The 22,782-nt window shown below is 42.8% G+C and overlaps 1 protein-coding gene across 1 annotated transcript in view; it reads right to left on the reverse strand.

Annotated features, from left to right (window-relative positions):
- Nucleotides 1-22,782, reverse strand: part of TNFRSF21 (TNF receptor superfamily member 21) — a 62,305-nt gene that overhangs the window by 27,419 nt on the left and 12,104 nt on the right. Inside the window, exons 2-3 of the mRNA XM_032777593.2 lie at nt 16,928-17,582; nt 14,572-15,075 (exon numbers count right to left, since the gene is read on the reverse strand). Of these exons, the coding sequence (XP_032633484.1) occupies nt 14,572-15,075; nt 16,928-17,582 (1,159 nt within the window). The remainder of the gene's footprint in view (nt 1-14,571; nt 15,076-16,927; nt 17,583-22,782) is intronic.

Genomic DNA, 22,782 nt, shown 5'->3' on the forward strand with positions numbered 1-22,782 from the left:
CCTTCCTCCAAGACTCCACCCCCACCCTGCTTCTCATCCCCACCCCTTCCCCATCAAGTTTCATGCCCTCCTCTGAGCACACTGCACTCTCACTCCTTCCCAGTCCTCCGCCCCCAGCACCTCCTGACACCACGAAACAGCTGATCAACAGCAGGCGCTCAAAAGGAGCCAGAGGTGCTGATGGGGGGTGGGGCTGCTGGCAGGCAGGGGGCACTAGGGGGGAGGTTCTAGTAGGGGGGCTGCCAGTGGGTACTTCAACCCCAGAGCACCCACGGAGTCGGCACCATATTTAGAAGTATGAAGTGTTGTTGTAGCCGTGTTAGTCCGAGGATAGAGAGACAAGATGGGTGAGGTATTATCTTTTATAGGCTCAATTTCTGTTGGTGAGAAACAAAAGTTTTCCAACTTGTACAGATCTGAGCAAGTTTGTGTTAGCTTGAAATCTTGTCTCTCTCATCAAGAGAAGTCGGGCCTATAAAAGATTATATTCACCCACCCCTTTCTCTCTAATATTTAGAATGTGTCACAGCACCACGTTCTAAAAGCTATGCGCCAGTGAGCTGCTTCTTAAGCTTAGGGCTGTCAAATGATTATATATAATTGTAATTAATTAAGATTTTAAAAATAGTCATGATTAATCACAGTTTTAATCACACTATTAAACAATAGAATATTAATTTAAATTTATTATGGATGTTTTCTACATTTTCCAATATATTGGTTTCAGTTACAACACAGAATACAAAGTGTACAGTGCTCACTTTGTATTATTTATTACAAATATATGCACTGAAAAATGCTATTTCTTTTTTACAATTCACCTCATACAAGTACTGTAGTGCGATCTCCATTGTGAAAGTTCTACATTTGTAAGTTGCACTATTGTCTTTTACATCACTGCACTCAAAAACAAAACAATGTAAAACTTTAAAGCTTACAAGGCAAAGCACAAAAGGGCATATGAATGTTTAGGATACCTGGCAACGCCAGCTACAACAGTGCCATGCGAATGCCTGTTCTCACTTTCAGGTGAGATAAGTAAGAAGTGGACAGCATTATCTCCCATAAATGTAAACAAAGTTGTTTGTCTTAGCGATTGGCTGAACGAGAAGGAGGACTGAGTGGACTTGTATGAGGTGAACTGAAAAATAATTTGCTTTGCATTAATCACATGCATTAAGTGCGACTAATTGTCAGACCTATTTATTATAAGACCAACAATCAGCAAGACAGAAGGACTATTTCCAGTTCTCTTGCCTCTACATAAGTGATGCTAGGAGTATTTGCTTTACCAGCACCTTGGAAAAAGTTGCACAGTTTGTTGCTCAAAATAACCCAGAGACATGAAGTGTCATGTTTGCAATCACTAGAGAAGAGTTCTGACAAACACTCTTGTACTTTAGAACTGTGTTCCATTATACAAGTCACTATTTGTTTTTTTAAATGCTGGTGCTATGCAATTTCAGTTGCCAGACCGTACGTGGCACTTACAGGAATTGAGAAGCCAGAACAATCAAGTTAACAACTCCAAAATAACTAACTTTTCCAGTTAAGCAGAAGATCCGGTACCTCCTAATTTGGGATTAATAAATATACGATCACTACCATATTTACAACATGAAAACAAAAACCTTAAACCCTAGTTGGCTTTATCTTTCCCGTCCTGCCCAGGTAACATCCTCAGGGAATAACCTTACACACAGCAAGCTCCAGGGGCATCCAACCCATCTATAGCTGGAGATAAGTTTCCTTAATAGTTTTGGTTAAAAACAAAAACCAACCAGCGAGATATCAGGTTCAGAGGGAAAACAGTTTGTTTTAGAGATTTAGGCAGAGGAAAGGCTCTTAGAGATCACTGAAAGCAATAATCAGTGCCAAGTATTGTGAATTCTTGTACTTTAGCCATGCCACTAAGATCGCAAAGCTCCAGGATATGGCTAAAGTCACTCAGACATGTTTTAATCCTATTTTAATCTACTGTTCTCATAAATAGGGCTAAGATTTTGACACGGTTATTTTTAGTTAAAGTCACGGACTGGTCACGGGCAACAAACAAAATTCACAGAAGCCGTGACCAGTCTGTGACCTTTGCTGCTGCAGCTCCATGGCTTCCCCTGCCACTGTGGTGGCTGGGAGCTCTGGGGTTCCTCCTCTGCCACGGCGGCTGGGAGCTGCAGGATGACCATATTTCCTGAAGAGAAAATAGGACACCCCAAGCCGCTTGCCCGAGGTAGCCTCACGCAGGCAGAGGGGGACATCACCTGTCACTGGAACCTTGAGGGGGAGACTCCTCAGGTGTCTCCCTCCTATCCTGGAATCCTGAAGAGGGGCCCGGTCACCGGTCTTTCCTGTCGCTGGAACCCTGCCAGGGCCCCACCGGCTGCCAGCTCAAGAGTCCTTCAACCCTTGGGACTGAAGCAGAGAATGTCACAGAGGTCTCTGAAAGTCACAGATTCCGTGACTTCCATGATCACTGTGACATAAACGCAGCCTTAGTCATAAGTAAAGGAAAAGCTCACGCACCATTAGGATAAAATCTTTTTAAAACTTCTGAGGCACAAAGTTTTCAATGCTGCTAAAAACAAATGTAAGAGCCATTGTTATAAAACGACACCATTAGCCTCAGAGGTGTTCCACCGCTACAGACCAGAAAGGATCAGCTAGCCGTTATGGCACTAACCTAGGACTCAGGAAAGCTGGGTTCAAGTTCCTGCTCTGATAAGGACTTCCTGGATAACCCTGGACAAGTCACTTGGGAACTGAGGCCCAGTTCCCATCTGCAAAATGGGGATAATAGCATTTCCCTAAGCCACACGAGATGATGAGAGAGGAAACTAACTAAGATAAGGTGCTCAGATACTATGGTTATGAGGGCCATATAAGAATTTAAGATGAGCGCAGACTGTTCTAGCTGTACCAGCTGTAAACAAGTACTCCGAGTTCCACAGAATGAGGAATAAGTGCCCCAACTGCAACCAATATTAAACTTGGTGGAAGCTTTGCTAACAGCCTGTTCCTGTAAAAGGGCGTCATCCACACACGTAATGAAACATAATTGACATTTTATTGTCCTGGAGTATTAGCTCTAAAGGTTCACATGTTAAAGCAGTACTCTGTTCTGAGCTATTTGTGCCTATCCAGGCATATCAACTTCAAACCCCATTTTCTCACACGATGAGGTGTGGGGCAGATCTCAGCTGGTGCCAGTTTACACAAAGCTATGCTATTTAGCTATTGTATTGTTGAACACTTTGCTACATAGAACATTTTGTACATTCATACTGATGTTCACAAGGTTAGTAAGCTTAATCACACTTTGCTAGTGCTATATTAGTAGTTCTATAAGCTATACATGCTTATATCCTCTGGAGATGTCATTAACCTCTTAGATTAGACTACAGCACCCTGTGCAGGGTTTAATGGTGTATGAAGCCTTTAGGAACAATTGTTCCACTGAAGAGTGAGTTGTGAAATTTCAGCCTTATGCGATACCCAAAGGCTTAGACATTGTGATTAAAAGCAAATTTTGAAATCTTAGATCGCCCACATGCACTATATTGTGTGAACAAACAAGGAAAAAGACAGACAGAAAGTACTAATTTGGCTTCAGTCAGCTAGAAGACCATTACGCCCACTGTTCTGAAAAAATAAGATTAAAACTATTACATAACAAGTTACTGGTGCATGCTGCCAAGTTCAGATAAATATTATTTGAGCCATTTAGTGCAACTTAATTCACTTGTTATTTTTAAAAAAAAGTTGTTAATGCTCATAAGCCCAATCGTACCATCTTCATATTTCCAGAAAATATACAAAATTAGCACTAAGCATAGAGGGTTATAGCTTATTGTTTTAATAAGAACATGCAGTAAACAGTGACATTATTAGAACTGTCATTCAAATGTTCACTCAGGTTTTGGATAGTAAAGAGTTTCATACAGTGGTTACACACTAAAGACATAATCGAAAGTAGAATTTAGTATCTAACCTTCCATGCACCTTTTTCTAAAGAATTAGTTGCTATACTAGCATGTCCATCTAGGTATGACCATCAGGAACAAAATTCATCAGGTCCTTTCACTACCTTACAATCACTGACCCAGTTTGAAAACTGGGATAACATTAGACTTAGTACTCTACATGGATGTCAGGCACCTGCAGCACCCACTGAATGCAATCGGATGGAGGGTGCTAAGCACTTTCAAGGTCTGTAATAAGAACTTTGACGCACACTATTTAGCACTGACGCAATTAGGCTGGCCACAGGTTTTAACTCTTACCTAAAGCTAAACTAGCTATGTGTTTGCTAATAGTTTATTTAGGATTTCATCACTTCCTTCCCACTCCTCTCAAGCCAGGCCCAATCATAGAATATCAGGGTTGGAAGAGACCTCAGAAGGTCATCTAGTCCAACCCCCTGCTCAGAGAAGAACCAATTACCAGATTTTTGCCCTAGATGGCCCCCTCAACGATTGAGCTCTCAACCCTGGGTTTAGCAGGCCAATGCTTGAACCACTGAGCTATCCCTTCCCCCAATGCCTCTGCCTTTCTCCCTTGCTGCTATCTTCTTCACAATGAGGTGAGAGGCAACAGAGTATGGGCTCTTTATTCTGTGGCAGATTCCAGAGCACGACATCCCAATCAATTCATCTTTTAGTTTAGCTTCACTTTCATAATAAGAGAAATCCAAGGTCATGCAAAATACCCCACTAGTCTTGGGTTCAGACTTAGAAACTAAGCTTGAAGTGTTACCTCTAAACATCTTCAGATCCATGACCTTTTGCATCCTCTGGAGAAGCACACAGGTTTTTCCCCTAAGGAGTCAAAGGGATTTAGAACTGGATCTTCCACTAAAAATTGAGCTGAGTTTTGCAATGAAAAATGCCATATAATTGCAAGATATTTCAGAGTTGGGAGGTCCCGAACCCTACAAAATGGGGCTTTTCAAGCAAAGCAGTTAAATTAGTATTTCATTGTTGTGACTGAATCGGAGCTGATCCAATAAAAGATTACCTCACCCACAAAAACAAGAGGACTTGTGGCACCTTAGAAACTAACAAATTTATTTGAGCATAAGCTGTTGTGGGCTACAGCCCACTTCATCAGATGCATAGAATGGAACACATAGTAAGAAGATAAATACACATACAGAGAACATGAAAAAGTGGAAGTAGCCATACCAACTGTAAGAGACTAATTAATTAAGATGAGCTGTTATCAGGAGAAAAAAAAACTTTTGTAGTGATAATTCCATGGCTGGGTCATTACACATATTGAATCTATTTCCCCATGTTAAGTATCCTCAGACCTTCTTGTCAGCTGTCTATAATGGGCCATCTTGATTATCACTACAAAACTTTTTTCCTCCAATTAAGACCAATTAAGTATGTTTCAGCAATGGAATGAGTAACTGCTGCATTGAAACAAAATACAAGTTACATTTAAGGAGAATGCTGAGCACTCCAGAGTAAGGTAAGACTTGCAAAGATGTCTGGAGCAGCTGGAAAAACTTCCAGTTCACTATTCAAAGGTGAACGAACAAAGGAAAGACAGGTCAACCCCATGAGACAGTGCTTACAGGAAAGCTACCTGAAGGGGAGTGCTGCTTTAGACAGAATATATAATCACCAAAACCAGGCACTGGATGGCTGGAGAATAACTTGAAGTTGTGTCAGAATCTCTCTTCAATTCTGCATCATTCTATAGTGTCTTTTAATTAAATACGTTTGCAGTGTTATTGTTGCTGTTTTGGTCTCAGGATATAAGAGAGAGAAGGTGGATGGAGGTATCAGAGTAGTAGCTGTGTTAGTCTGTATCCGCAAAAAGAACAGGAGTACTTGTGGCACCTTAGAGACTAACATTTGAGCATAAGCTTTTGTGGGCTACAGCTCAATTCATCAGATGCACAGAATGGAACATATAGTAAGAAGACATATATGCAGAATGCCTTTGTGTTTTAATGACTCGATCTATTCTTGGACAAATCTTATCTGTCTCCCATAAATCTGGTTTTTCAGGTTGGAAGTCAACAGCGCCCTTTGTTGATTGTTCATGCTCATGGCCAGCTGTACCACTGCAACGTTTAATGTAGACCAGTGGTTCTCTACCCATTTATCATTGTGGGCCGCATATGTGGTCCATAATGTGTTACCCTAGATTGCAGTTTGAGAACCACAGCGCCCTCCCCCAAGACCTCTATGCCCAGAGACCACTTCATAGAATGGGGGCAGAGAGTGGAGCCCTGGGCACAGGGCAGGGCTCGACAGCCCCAACCCAGGACCCTGCCAGGCTGCCCGAAACCTGGACCCCAGGCAGTATAACTACGTAGTTCAGAGGTGTGGAATATCCACACCCCTGAGTGACACAGGCTATGTCTACACCGCGCATCCCAAGCCGCTACAGTCGTGCAGCTAAAAGGTGTGCAGTGTAGCCACTCTTTGTTGGCAGGAGAGAGCTCTCCCACCGATCAAATAAATCTAGCTCCAAAGAGAGGCGGAAGTTTTGTTGGCAGGAGAGCATCTCTCACCAACTAAGTGCTGTCCATGCTTGCGCTTTTCGTTGGTAAAACATGGTCAGTCAGGGATGTGTTTTTTCCACACTTGAATGACAGACGTGTTACCAACGAAAGTGCAGTGTAGACAAAGCTAGAGTTATACAGACATAAGTCTGTCGTGTAGACCAGGGCTCAAGCATTTTCATTTTGGAAAAAGCTGCAGTAATATGAGATCATCTGTCTATTGTCTTTACAAACATGCACCCATTCATGTCCACTGTAGGAAGTGGCTATGTAGAAGTAAACATTTTATAAGTATTGCACTCAGTATTATAAGAACGCTTTACAAGAGTCAGCAGGCAATCTACGCACAGCAGAGCTTCGTTTTTCCATTCCTGTAGAGACATGATTTTGGTGTTTTTAATGTTCTTTTCACACTGTTCAGGGCTGAGCTGTTCCTGTGACCTCAGTCTCGCCACAGGCACTTTTCAACAGACAGGCCTACATCTGCCCTTCCCTCAGAATAAAATCCATTTTTCAGCCCACTTTTGACTGGACTGCCAGGTTATAGCATCTGGTTTTCCCCAATAGGCACTGTAGTCCTTCACCTACACCTTTCCTCCCCACCACCCCCAAATATCCCATGGATTTGCATGGAACACAGTTGCAAGCCTGAGTATTTATTTAAAAACAGTGTTTAACTCTGACAGCACATCGAAAATTTACATTCACACCAAGCCATAATGTGTCAAATCCAAGCCACTTCCTAGGGCATCACAGACAGCATGTGTGTTTTAACAGGGGAACTGAAAATCCCAAACATTTTTTACACTCCAAGAACAAAAAAAAACACCAAACAAAACTGTTGAGGTGGAATTTTTCACATTTGAACTAGTTTGGCTTTTGAGCTCATGTCTCTCCCCTCCACTTGCTGTACCCCAAAGAAGTTTCAGTTTTCAAAGGACAAACTCAGAGGAAGTTACAGGTGAACGAAATCCTGAGTCGAAACACTGGGCTGGGAGTACAGGTGAAAGGATTTGGAGCCAGACAGTGCAGATCGCTGTGTGCCAATAAAAGATTTTACTTTGGAAAAAAGTTTTGCTATTAAACCCTCATAGATTCATGATGTGCTGCCTGAGAGCAATATTAATTCAGTAAGCCACTGAAGGAATTTCTCTTCTCAACCAAAAAAGCCTTGCAGGATGGGAAAGGGACTCATTTAAGATCCACATGGAGTTGTTCAGTAAGATGGGAAGTAATAACTCCCATTATGACCAGTCAAGGAAAGTGTACAGTCAATCATTGTGTGGTTAGCATTCATTGTACCCCAGGACACATAAGAGTGCAAGAATCAGTGGGGCTGTAACTGCATTTCAGCCACTGTTCACCATCCCTGACCCCTCCGCACCACATTATCCACCACAGTCAGTGAATACTTAAGAATTATGCTTCCTCTATATTTTTCTCTGAAAAAACCCTGTGTAGTCCACATCAGTTAGTGTATAGGACTGACTTATCTAGTCATCCAGCTTTTCATTAGTGCAGAAGAAAGTGCATATCCACACAGACAATACAAGCACCTTATGGAATTTTTACAGCTTGCATAGAACTAATCTTCACTGTAATTCTGGGCTATGGACTGGTAACTCAGAAGTACAAACATGCCAACAGCAAATACAGTATGAACCTACACACAGAACACAAAAGGACCTGGGCTTTAAACTCCCCCATCACACCAACAAGTCACCCCAAAACCACCACTTTGGATGAAGGGGAAAGCTTGGGGGGAAATTTTGGGCTAACTCAGCAGTGGTGATCAAATGGACAATCCCATCTCTACAAGAGAAATTAAACTCCTCTCTCCATTTGCCTGTTAGCTCCTGCCCTGTTTCAATTTGTATGGGAGGCGAGATTCCTCTCAGATCTACCAGACTCCAGGTATAACATCTCCCTCTCTAGCCCACAGCTATCATCTTACCATGATGGGGCAAATCAAAGTAAAGCACATCCTCTCTCAAGGAGCTAGCTGAGTGCTTGCTATCAGCTGGCATGGCTAACACTTTAGAGAGGATGCCTCCAACGGATGGGGCTGAGTTTTTTTTTTAAATAAAGAAATGAGCTCACACTAAGCATACAATACATGGATGCTGACCACGTTAAGTCACCCCACTGTCAGCCAAAACTTGGGGCTGTTTCTTCTGAAGTGTTCCTTCTGAAACCAGATGATTAGAAGAATCTGCCAGTGCTCAGTGGCAAAGGGATCTGCACAGATTGCAGTACAAACAGATGTGTTGCACAGCAGGACCTGCTGAGTAACTAAGAACCAGTCTTGAGACATGCCAATATAACAGTGCTTGAGAACAAGGATTCCATGACATATGGAATCAACCCCATGCCTTCCCGATTATGTTTAATCTTACTCCAAAGAAACCTGCCAATTTTTTTTCTTCTGTTTGCATTGTCCAAGTCTGAACAACCCCAAAGGAAAACTAAGAGAAGCAACTCCTGTATGTTCCGTTCAGCATTTAGAGGCTATGCAGTTCAGGCAACGTAAGTGTATGGGTGTGATATTCAGTATATTTACATTTAAGAAAAGAGAACCCTCCCCACCTTTAAATACAGCCCATCCACATCCATTTTAACTAGATATCGTGCTCTTGAATTCAGGATTGCCCTAAAGTATACATAAACCACATCATTAAGGAACCAGTTTAGAAAGAGGTGACATATCCAATTATTTCATCCCCTAGGGAAGGAAAGGAAACTGCCATTTTGTAAACTACAGCTATTCTTTCAAAGGGCAACTCCATCTATGGTTATAATATTATTCAGCCATTCACATAAAGATGGATTTAGTGTAGTTTGTATGGAAAGTTAGCAAATAATGCAAAAACACATGCCCTAATGCAACAGAGACAACAGAAGTGTTTTAAGGTCAAGAATATGACAGTGCAGCTGAATTGATACTATTTGGATGCATGAAACACATGCTTGTTTCTGTGTTTGCAAGTTCCCTATCACTATTTCTCCTCCAGTAAGCTAGCAGGCTGCTAGAAACCTTCATCTAACTTGGGCCACAAGGTAGATGATGAAAGGCTTCTGGAGAAAGAGGACCCTTTGCTTTCCTCGTTTCAACATTAAATGTAGTCCACTGTTTCAAACTAACCTTTTCAAAGTCCACCCTGTTGCTGCAGGTTTACTGGTAAAATGCCTACAAGAGTATTCCCACAAAAACACACACTCCTATGGCACTGACCTGACTTCGTCCCTGCCTGGAAGAGATTGCAATTTTAACAGTCTTGGGGAAGAAAATGTAATAAAAGCAGAGCGATTGACCACTGGATCTGGCACACATCTGGTAAGATCCAAGGGCTCTGTGTTTAGACTATAGTGTAAGGTTATTTAAGGAAATGAGGCCAGGCAACACAGTAAAGAATAACTGCTAGCAAGTGGTTTAAGGTTACCCAGGAGACAAGAGGCTGTACTGCTTGCCATATAACTGCTGAGATGCCAGACACCTACAGTATGTCTACCTGGCTGATGGGAGCGTGCCCAACAGCCCAGGTAGACACCTGTCTAAACTACCATGCTAAAAATAGCAGTGTGGATGTTACGGTATAGGTTAGCCAGCCAAGTATGGATGCGAGGGAGAGGGGAGGGGTTTGGCAGACTTGTACTTGGGCAGCTAGCCTGTGCAGCGACACACACAGCTATCTTTAGCATGCTAGCTCACACAAAGCTAGCGTGCCTGTTGACCTCCCCAGCCGCAGGAGACGTTCCCAACGGCAGTACGGACACACCACTAGTATCAGCTGAAGACTGAGGGATGAACTCTTGATGCATGGCATTTACAGTTGAAGAGGCAGAGTCCAGTTTCTTAAAATGGAAACAAGAGTACGATTCCTGCATGGTTAGCGCAAGGTTGAGGTACTTTCAATGACCACAAGCGAGGCAATACTATCCAAGTAGGAAATAAAAAATTTTACAGCACAACTTCAGGTAAAACAAACTGGGCGTCGGGACCCTTCAGGGGTTCATGAGCTGTCAACCTCCACCCCAAACCCTGCTTGCCTCCAGCATTTATAATGGTGTTAAATATATTAAAAAGTGTGTTTAATTTATGGGAGCGGTCGCACTCGGAGGCTTGTGACGTGAAAGGGGCCGCCATTAAAAAAAAGGCTGAGACCCACTGAGCTAAAGCACAAGTAGGAGAACCAGAATGTAGAGAACCCGGGATTTCACAGAGCGATGATTTCATTATTCATCTAGTTTAAACAAAGACAGCCAAAGCTTTGCAGATCAGAGAGACATCTGCAAATCATTAAGTTGCAGTTGCCAAGTAGCAACCGCTTTCAAAGCAGCTCTCCGTTTCTCTTGTCTATTTTGGCAGGTAGACAGACATTAATCCCTGTTCTCAGATACTGCCTGCCAGAGACATATTGACATTTACATGTATCCACAAAGGGATATTCCTTCACAGACAGAACTTCAAGTGCTATATTTTGCCATTTGTGTCTATGCCCTTTAGTGAGGTGCTTCAGACTGTCTGTCAGCAGGTCTCTGAAGAGTATAACCTTGCTCTTGTACACGAGACCATTGGGTCACTCAAAAAAATCCAGATACCTCCTGTACAGTTTGTGATTCATTATGTCCCTTTAATACCCTACCGACAAAACGCATGGTAACTTCAAGAAAAGATTACGGCTTTACGTATGTGCACTGGCACTTGTTCAATGGCCAAATCCCACTTAGTCACATGAGAAGCCAATGTGACTGAGTCAACAGCCAAAATTAAGCCTTGTAATTTTATTAGTTCAGATGACCAACCTGTTGGGTAAGCTCAGTGACAAGTGTCGCACTACCGTGGCTTGAAACCAAAGCATCAGTATGACTGACTAATGTTTACAGCTAAGATGCTAACTATTCATAGTAGCGTTTCCAATAGCAACCTAATTAGTCCTCTTAATATACTGTTATCTGAATTTTACATTTGTATCTAGACTAAGCTCCTCCAGGCAGGGCCTGTACCTTTGTAAGGTACCACATAAACCACTGGGGAGGTATACAGCAAAATCAATCCAGCAATAGAGTTTATGCACTTGCTGCCTCTCTGTTAAGCCTGGGCCCAAGTCTAAGGGATGGGAATGATTCCCCCTTCACAGAATACTTTTAGACCCAGGAAGAAGAGTGTATTTTGAAGAGACAGTAAAAGCAATTTTACTTTGATGGCAAAAAAAGGCATAATATGCCCTGATTTTACTTAGTGCAGAATATTTGATTTTTAAAAGACAATGACAAATCTACAATGGTATAAGAATCTCCTTGCAAAGTGCACTTTTAATTAGGCACGTTGACTTGCATTGACAATAGCAGTTATATTTGTATCAGTCTTCAAAATGTTGACAAGAAAGAAAAATTTAAAGTACAGGTGTGATCTGATTACGCAACTATGGAGAAGTGGCACTTACTCAGATCTGATCCCATTCCAGCCTGCTTACATGGGGAACAGATTTTACACCAAAGCACTGTCAAGCCAGCACAGCTATGAACAAGCAAGCAGGATGCTAGTCTGGCCTCATTATATCAAAGGAAACTATCCAAGTCTGAACTACAGAAATGTTATTCCTGATTTGTGCTACACCAGGAAGAACCCAGCTTGACCTTCAGATCCCAGCTTGAGTTTGCTGGGCTTGCAATTAAGAAAACATTTATACTTGATAGTGGTTCACATAAGATATTTTTAATTATGGAATACCAATATACCAGATCACACTCTGTTACGACTGTGGGGCAGCTGGGTCAAATCTGAGTGGCACTGCAACCTTGTGTGGCTGGTCACAATCCCCAGAGTGGGGACCACAGGCCCAGCCCTCTGGGACAGGAGCTACTGCTGTGGGGTAGGCAAACTTTCCAATCCCTTCCCTCCAAGGGCCTCCCCTCTGCTTCAGGCCAGGATTAGGGTTGCGATGCCGGGGTGGACGGAGCACACATATAATTGTGGATTGCAAAATACAAAACGTGGTTGGAGTATCACCTTAGTAGAAAGTTTGGGAAACACTGATCTAATGATCTGAGCACAGAACCTGGAGCCAGGAATAGCAGAGTTCTTTCTAGGCCTCGCTCTGATACTAACCAGCTGCCAGGCGTTGGGCAAACAAAACCATCTGCCTGTCTCCTTGTATCTGTTCCCTAAAATGGAGAGTAATTAACTCTGAAAGGACTTATAAGGATAAAGACTTTAAAGAACATTTCATTGCCTAAGTGCTGGAAAAAGCACCCTGCAGTAATTGGATTAAAGGATTTTTAGAAAGACAGCTGCTAACAAAGCTTCTGAATCTTATACAAGAACTCCTTTCTTACCATTTTAATGAAGCCCCTGAGTTGGAGTGTTGCAAATCTAATTTATCCTTATTTATAGAACCTACTATGGCAGTTTCTCCATAGCACCAAAGTCTCAATATTCCTGTGAGGTGGGGAAGCGCTCTAGTTAAAGAAACTGAGGCATGATTAAGCAGTTGGCCCAAGATCAGACAGGAAACAGAACCCTGGGCTCCTAGGTCTGTTTTGTTCCATAATCAGAAGGCAGAGAATTGGATTTAACTTTGTATAATTGGTTTTAAGATCTGCAGCTAAAGATTGTGTATATAGTATCTAGACTCTTGGTGCAGTCTAGATATTGATCTATTTTTTCCCCCCACAATATTCCTTTAATCTTTGCAAGTACATCAATCTGCATCATCCACCACTCCAAAAACAGCACAGCATGCAAAACCCTCGACAAAAATAGAGAAGTGACGCATACCTTGTGTGGTCCAGATCTTGCAAACGTCAAGTTCTGCACTGACTTTTACAAAGCAAAATTGTAGCTTTGTATAACACACAACATAGCTACACAAGACTTAGACCATCACAACGCTCAACACAATTCAGACTATTAAAACAATCTTATTGTCTGGGACAACCTACTGGACAATTTATAGTTTCATCATTAACCTTCTCTTTTATCAGGCCTTTAGTGGAATACCTGATACTACTACTCGGGCACAGCAGAAGATCAAAAGTGATGGGGCATTTAACACTGGCAAAATTTATGAATAGAGTGATGGTGCTACAAAGAAAGAATATATCTGCTTCCTTCCCCTCTATCAGCCATTTAGCTGTCTGATTTCAAGTAACATGAGGGTGGCTGTATTTAGTGGGGCCTGAAGGGGACAGGGGCTTAGTGAGCTAGAGTTCCCCTCTTCCCTCCCAGCATGCTCAGCCCGTTCCCGGCTCTTTCCACCATGTTTCTGTGATGCCTGTTATATCAACATCTTCATTTAATACCAGGCACTCAAATTCACTCATCTTAGTATTTAAACTTCTAGCATTTGAATAAAAGCATACGAGTGGAGTCGTGCAAATCCACAGATTGGTTGCAGATATAAATTTTGAATCTGTGCAGGGCTCTAAATATAGGATCTCAAAGGCAGGAAAGTAGCTGTCTGCAGCTCATAGCCTATGAGGCTGCTTCCCTGCCTTTGAGATCCTATATTCCTTCTCCACCCCCATACAGAGGGAGGAAAGGTGATAGATCAAGACAGCCAGTAAAATCCTTCATGCTTCTATCACCGCAGTTTAGGCAGCCAAGCAATTTAGGAAACCTCTCCTGACTTGAATGCTGTACCAGGTGAGTTGGAGAAGGAGGCAGCTGCTTCTGCAAAGTCAGTCAGGAAGCCATACTCAGAAGCGGTCAAAGGATGGGTGACACAGAAGACGTTTCCTCTCCCTCCATTTCTGGAGAAACAGAAGAGCGAGTGGAGAAAATGGAAGGAAAGCAGTCAACAGAGGGGGAAGAAGCTGGAGGGAAATGTGTAACCAAAGGAGGAATATTTAGTGAGGATCAGGAACATGGAGTGAAGATTTGGCTTGCTGTTGATGGACACAGTAGGGTAGAAACTTATGACTGACCAACATTTTTAATATGGAAGAGGCCTTGAGGAGTTCTGCAGGTAATTAATGGAGAAAGCAAGAGACACTATTCCCTGTATAACTGCTGCATTCCACCTGCAGTTAATTTCTCGGTTGCTATTACTCACCATGTCCATTGCAGTAGTAGATCCACTTCTCTCTGTTCTGGGTTGGAGTAACAGATTTTTTCAGAGCAGCCTTTTCCACAATGGCACTGGGATCTTGCTGAGGACCCTTCTTCAGAGTCCGTGAGCTTTTCCGAATGCTGCACACAACTATAACCACGAGAACTAGCAGCAGAAACAGGACGATCATCCACGGTAAGTGTTCATTGATATCAAAATGCTTGTGGGCATTCTGGCGTGGTGGTCCTCTCTTGGGGGGCACATAGGGGATGCTTGACTTTTCACCACTTGTCATCTCCAATGCTGGCTGCAGTTTCGGAACTGACTGGCTGTGTTTGCGGTAATAATTTTGCTGGTGATTGATAGCCCTGGAGTTTGAGATGGTCACATTGACACCATCTGTCTCATTATCTGAGGATTCATTGTAAATGTCTGTTGGGTCGATCGTGCCGTTGTACACATTTGGTCTATGAGAGGCAGTAAAGCTGGAAACTGAAGTGTTGACACCTGTGAACAACAGAGAAATTGAGGATCATTTGTGGGGGTTGGGGTGGGGAAGAGAGGCTCTCTTTTCTTAAATCTTAAGCCACACAAAGACCCCACAATTGGAATAGTCATAGCATGCTTCCTTTCAAAGTGCAAAAACACAAACTTTGAGGGGCTTCTACTTGTCTAGGACACAGATTCAGATTTAACTACATAAGAAATAAGACCATCACAAAGTTTGTGTCTTACACACCAATCCACTCACCATCTCTCTAATTACTTTGGCTTACTTTGTTAGACATTGGATCTGTGGCAACTCCTCATTAAAGACTGCTGGGTGATTAGAGGGATGTTGTCAATTTATATTCAGCCCAAGTTTTAGACTGTTTTTTAGAAACAAAACCATGCAGCTTTTACAGAGTTTAAGGTAAACAGGAAAGCTTCTAAACCACTATGTGCTCTCCCATAACGTTTGTAACCCAAATATTACAGTAGTTAAAATTAAACTGAAACTGACTTAACTGATTTTGGTAAGAGAAATGCAGAAAGTAAAAACATAAGTAGCTGCAGGAAAATTATCCATTTCAGGAGCCTAGTTGTTCTTATGAGGCTTGAGGTTCCTTGTCCACAAAGCATGATTTTTACAATGACTATGTTCCTTTTAGGTGTATTTTCCTTACCCATCTCAGTTATTTTTATATCATGAATAGATTTATGCATTAGTGGTAGCCCTCAAGTTTTAGTCAGTCAATTTTGTGAATTAAAAGCCTTGTAAAAGAAGAGCAAAGACTGGCATAGCAGGGACAGTAGAGTACTCACAAGGCTAGTATTCCTGAGATTGTTTCTATTCCCACTCCTGCCAGTGACTGTAACTAACTTTTTGTAGTCATTTAAACTCTGCCTCAGTTTGTCTGCAAATATGAATCTTGTCCACATCTGAGAGCTATAAATTGAATGCTTAGTAATTAATAAGCACTCAACCAGAGAGAAAATGTAAACATAATGGATGAAGTTTGAGTGTGACAAGAAGTTTGGAGTGCCTCAATATGAGAATGACCAGTTTCAGACCTGTTAACAAGGCCTAGTTCTCAGGCAGCACTGAGCACCCACCCTCTAAATATCGGGTCCCTTTAATACATCTCAAATTGAGCACCCCAACCACTGACACCCCAAAAAATAATCGCTTCTGAAAAGTCTCAGGTAAATGCATTCCAAGTTTAGTTTTTTTGTATACTGCTCAGCTTTATTCTGCTAAGTCACGGAGGAATTCTTTTGTATGTAGTCAAATGAGAACTATTTGATAGAGATTGGGAGCATCTTCTATTTTTGATCATGTTAAAATCAAACATGTTAAACTTGCTTGTGTTAAAGCAAGCAGAGTTGATATAAATTGTACATTTTCCCCCCCCACCAGCAATGGCTTGTGGAAACCTTAAATATAAAAAGTAAGATTTAATAAGGATGTTTCACTCCAGACTTCATAGAAATGCCCAAACAGCTCATCTTAAGGTAAGCCATCATGGTATATAAAAATACTACTGGAGATGAGATAGTTTCTAGGGAGTTACAGTTTCAAGCTTCCAACTCTCCTGCAGAAACCACTGTTGGAACAAGGTCCTCCCTGTTCTAGCACGTTTAGCACAGATAGGAGTGAACTGCTTTTTAAGTGTGTTCCCAAACTGTGTTACAGCCTTAGAGAGCAGCAATGCAGTTTGAGCCCATCAACGGTGCAAGAGCAAGTGCCTTTTTTAACAGCATCAAGGAGTCCAGAGTTTTGCAATTCAGTTCCCACAACTGAATACTAGATTCTTGCCTCAGTGCAGCAACATAACAGGCTTAAGTTACAGCTATCTTTTTAGTGGGAAAAATCTACCTTCGGGAAGAAAAGTGGTAGACGGAACTTCATAGTTTACATCATCCTCTTCTGGGCTCAGTGAAGACATAACTACGTTAGGAAGCGATGATGGGAACCCACAGATGTTATCGCTTTCCTTAGTTCCTTCCTTTATCACCGCCATATTCTTCCTCAAGCAGTTAGTGAATGTTTTGCATCTCATCACACTGGAAGGCACATCAGAAAAGGAACGAGGAGGGCATGGTTTACATCTAACGTCTTCAGTCTCCGTTCCTTTCTTTCGCACACCCCAGCCAACTGGGCAGACTGAATAAGGGACACAGGTATCATTAAACTGAAAGGTACCAGACGGGCAAGTGCACTCGCGGTCAGTCCAGGCAGTACAGTGCGTTTTCTCAATCATTGGCAGTTCACAAGGTTTTTGACAGACGTGGCATCGCTCTATACCATTCTCATGCTTAGTAAAGGTCCCATCTGCACAAGGGCTACACTCTCTTAAGGTTGCCTTTGTACAGTGCTTAGACACATAGGTTCCTGCTGGACATTTGTCACAGATCAGCTCTTCGTTAGTGGCACGGTCTAGGTGGTGATATTTGCCAGAGGAGAGGCTTATGGCATTGTGTTCAGAAGTCAGCTTTGACTGAGCACCAATGGTGTCAAGAAACACAAGTACCTGAAAGAGAGAAATATGGAAGATATTAATAAATAAAAAGTAACAGTGAGCCCTATATCAGCTCTATCCCTTCACCAGCCAGTATTTGGTTAACATTGGAGAGTCATCCAAGGTAATTTCCTGCTTCTTGTACAGTTCTGAGAACAGCCCAGCTGTCCCCAACAACATAGGGTAGACCAGAGAGGTGGGATAAACCAGGATAAAGTTTTAGTATTCAGGGGAGAAGTGGCCAGTGTGGCTATGGGTTTAGCAGACGGGGATGCAGAAGAAAGAATGGATTCTGAAGATGTATAGGATTTAGTCGATGCCTGGATGCGACGAGGAGTGGACTATAGTCATTTTGATGCTTATAACACCTTACATTTAATCTGTCTAAACAGCACAGTGGGAGCACTACTTCCTGTCCTTAAAAGGGATTACAACTAGCTTGACAGAAGAGGGATTCCATCAACACAGTAAACTGGGGTGGAGGTGTTCCTACATGGACAGAAAAACTCTGTCAGCATGCACTGTGTCTATGCTCCACAGGATGATGCCGACTTAGTTCTGCTGACAGAGACATGCAGGTGTAGTCTCTGAAGAACCGATATAACTTAAGTTTTAAGCATAAAACTGAACGCCTCTCTACTGGAGGACCACAGCAGATGCTGAGGTAATTGTGCTACAATACAGGTGAGCCCCAGACATAGAGATGGAGAAGTTTACAAACTGATCAGCAATTGGGCCAGAGATTTACATTCATTCACATGCAAGACAGGCAGAACTCCACACTAATGTGGATGTTATTAGATTTTTCACACTATAGAATAAGACTCATGCTAGATAATATGGTTTTGTTTATATATGCCACTATATTAGCGTTTTAGCCCCATAATCTACTATGTTAGAGTCATTTCATTAAGATATTGACTTTCAGACCATCTCAAATGCATTGTTGGGATAAAATAATTGTTTTTTTTTTTTTTTTTTAAAGAGAGGAGAAATATTAGGATGTGAATAATGAAATAAGACCTATCTCTCGCTGTAATCCAGTTCTACTGCATATGGGATGTAGCTTCAATTCCTCATTCCAGTTCTTTGGGCTGACGTCCAAGTTTTTAAAGCACTGACCTGCCATGCAGCAAACTAGGACTTGATTCTGGCTAAACTGGGATTGTGAATCATTCTTCAATAGCTAATTTTACTTTGTGTCTAGGATTTCTTCCTCTACCCACCCCTATTTGGCTGCCCCAGCTTTCACTCTTCAAGCGCAGGCGAGTTTACCAAGTCTCCTATAGATTTCACAGAAAAGGTGCCAACAGAATAAAAAAATCCAATTAAAACTGAAAGAATATCAGCAGGGAAGGCTGTTGCAGAACCATATCCCACCACAGGGTATTATGCGATATGTGAAGAGTTCTAGAGGACAACTTTCAAATAGTTACAAAATGGAGAAGTTTGATAAATAAATCCAAGTCAAAATTACTTAAGAATAATGGTTTGCAACCTTTTTCCAATTTGCTGACCCCTAAAAAATTTCAAATGGAGGTGTGGACCTCTTTGGAAATCTTAGTGATAGTTTGCAGACTTCCAGGGGTCTGCAGACCACAGGTTGAAAGTCACTGTTTTATGGTAACAACCACCTTTTGTGGACCCCTTAGACATGGTCTGCAGACCTCCAGGGGTTGGCGGACCACGTTGAAAACTTCCTCCAGGGGTCAGTGTCAGAAATCAAGTTTGGGAGTTCAGTTATTACACTGGTGAAGATTTAAATACTGAAAGGACTACGAGCATTGAGACGAATAAAACCTATGTATTTTCATCTAACAGCTGGGGAAATACATCACTGCTGTACTACGTTGTTACTTGCTCTGCTACCTATTCTGGGAAATAAGCCAAGGAGAATATTTAAAAACCCAACAAACATGACTCTGCGAAAAGGATAGCAGTGGAAGAGCAAATGACACGGCATCATTTTTGGTGCAGACTCCAGCTTTCTGGAAACCTGTATGCTCAATCTAGCACATTTACATTTCTCCTGCTAAATAATTTATAGCCAAGATTTGTACAAAAACACATAATATTTTATAAAGGAGCAACTATTTGTGTTCAGAAGTTGACAAGGATGCTTCAGCTGACATGTCAATCATCATACATCAAACAATTGTTCTGACAGTAACTAAAGGATTGTATAAAATGTTTCTCCCCCTCCACAGTACAGAAATTTATATAGTCTCTTGCTACAGATTGGGAAACTTCACGCTTGGGCCAATCTAGCTCTGTAGCTCAGGAGCGTGAAAAACCTCAGGGTATGGCTACACTGGAGAGTTGCAGTGCTGGTGATGGGGTTACAGTGCTGCAACTTACTCTGTGTCCACATTTGCAAGGCACAGCCAGCGCTGCAACTCTCTGGCTGCAGCGCTGGCTGTACACCTGGTCTGCTTGGGGTGTAACCATTGCAGCGCTGGTGATGCAGCGCTGCTCATCAAGTGTGGCCACCAAAAGCGCTTTTATTAGCCTCCAGGGTATTAAGAGGTATCCCAGAATTCCTGTCCATAACAAACCAGAAGGAACTGCGAGCTCCCCTGAGCTACTTATCTAAGGCTACGTCTACACTACTCACCATATCAGCGGATTACAATTGATTGCTCGGGGATCGATATATCGTGTCTCATCTAGACGCGATATATCGATCCCCGAGCACGCTTATATCGATTCCGGAACTCCACCAACCCCAACAGAGTTCCGGAATCGACAGGGGGAGCCGTGGACATCGATCCCGCGTGGTGAGGACAGGTGAGTAATCCGATCTTAGATATTCGACTTCAGCTACGTTATTCACGTAGCTGAAGTTGCGTATCTAAGACGATTTTTCAACCCGCCAGTGAGACGCAAGCCAGTAAAGACAAACAACAGCTGCTCTTTGCTTCCAGCTAGCGTACCAGAAGGCAGGGAATTAGCTTTGGATATGTTCCAGCCTGTTGTTGTAGAGTAGTAGTAGGGGGGGAAGTCCGTGTTGAGTTTCTAGGTTCTGCTTATGTGGTACTGTAAGGGCTATTAGAGACGCATAATCTTTGCATTAGTGAATAGAGAAGGTGGGAAAAGGGTCAAGCCTTTTAAATGATGAAGGTTGGTGCTGGCGTATCTTCCAGTCCTTAGAACTCGCAAGCAGGGACGCTGAGAACATGTCACTCCAATCCCACTCTCTGTCTCCCCCACGAGTCCTGTCACACTCCACCACCACATCCCGTAATTTTGAAAAGCAAAGCACTTGAACGCTGGATAGCTGTCCACTAAATGCCACCACCACCAACAGTGCTGAAATGTGGCCACACTGCAGCGCTGGTAGCTGTCAGTGTGGCCGCACTGCAGCGCTTTCCCTACACAGCTGTACGAAGACAGCTGTAACTCCCAGCGCTGTACAAATGTAAGTGTAGCCAAACCCTCACACCCTGAAGATGTACTTAAGCCAACCTAAACACTGGTATAAATACCACTAGGTCAATAGAAGAATTCCTCTGTCAATCTAACTACCACCTGGGGGGCGTGGGGGAAGGGAATTAACGACCATGACAGAAAAACCCCTCCTTTTGCTGTACAAGTATCTACACTTAGCACTACACTGACACAGCTGCAGGTAAACCCTCAGGTGATGTCTACAATGCCTCCCAATCAGGACAGTTCATGTGTGTGTGTGGGCTTCAAAGAGATGTTAAAATGGCTAGGCCAGTGATTCTCAAACTTTTGTACTGGTGACCCCTTTCACATAGCAAGACTCTGAGTGCAACCCCCCTTATAAATTAAAGAACACTTTTTAATATATTAACATTATAAATGTTGTCTGCAAAGTGGGGTTTGGGGTGGAGGTTAGCGCGCAACGCCCTCATGTAATAACCTCATGACCCCCTGAAGGGTCCCAACCCCCAGTTTGAGAACCCCTGGGCTAGGCTCATTCATAAGAGATCAAGGAAGAAGCTGCAGATATGTTTTCCTCTATTATATTCTGTAGCTCTAATTAATCTTAAGATCAAAGATGTGTATATACTGCATGAATCTAATGATTGCCTACATTGTTCGTAACAGGGATAGATAAGCTGAAGACAATCAGCAATTGCCTTTTGTAAATCGGTGCAGCTGGATTATCTTTGTATGCACAGGAAATAGAACCTTGAGTCCACAAGGCCCACCCTTTGAAGTTAACAATGAGGAATCCTGACACATGCTGTGCTCAAAACGCCTGGCAGCCTGTTTCAGCTATAAAAGAAAAACCGTGGGCTTGATCTTGCCATCTCTGGTCTGCTGAACTTTAACAGGGAAAGTTCTGAGCCACTGGATGGAGAGCCCCAAGTAATTACAAATCAACTGTAATGTATAGGATTCATTTTAACCTCTTAATAACGGTCTTCCTTTAGCTTGTACACATCTACCCCGATATAACACGGTCTTGGGAGCCAAAAACAATTTCACCGTCTTATAGGTGAGACTGCGTTATATCAGGTTTGGTCTGGTATGCCGTGCCAGACTGGACCAGCTTCCCAGTGGTGATTTAAAGGGTTTGGTGCTCCAGCCACTGCGGGGAGCCCTGGGCCCTTTAAATCACCACCTGAGCCCAGCTGCCAGAGCCCCAGCAGGGATTTAAAGGGCCTGGTGCTCCAGCTGCTGTGGGGAGCCCTGGTCCCTTTAAATCACTGCCAGCAGGGCTCGGGTGGAGATTTAAAGGGCCCAGAGCTTCCCGCAGCAGCCAGAGCCCTGGGCCCTTTAAATCACAGCCGGAGCTCTGGCAACGGGGCTCGGGCAGTGATTTAAAGGGCCCAGGGCTCCACACGAATTCGGATATAACACGGTAAAGCAACGGGGCTCGGGTGGCGCTTTAAAGGGCCCGGGGCTCCCCGCTGCTTTACCGCGTTATAACACGAATTTGATATATCAGGGTAGAAGTGTAGTTACTGGCTAGGATTGGCTACCAGCATGGTTTTTGGGTAATATCTGAAGTATATTTTGATCTGGGGAGTGGGTCTGGCTCTTTGGAACTGGAAGAACCGAACATATGAGGTTCTTGGTTTTAAGAATCATTTATCACAGAAGTCTGGTTTGTCTAGGAAGTACATAAGAGGCTAGAGGGCCTGAAGAAGACTGTCTGTGGCTTCATAATAACCAGTACAGTATTTTGGAAGCACACCTTTGTTACTGGCTTAGTGAAATCTTAAGATAGAATGTACCA

This window comes from Chelonoidis abingdonii, chromosome 3, assembly GCF_003597395.2.
Source record: "Chelonoidis abingdonii isolate Lonesome George chromosome 3, CheloAbing_2.0, whole genome shotgun sequence".
Lineage (NCBI taxonomy): Eukaryota > Metazoa > Chordata > Testudines > Testudinidae > Chelonoidis > Chelonoidis abingdonii.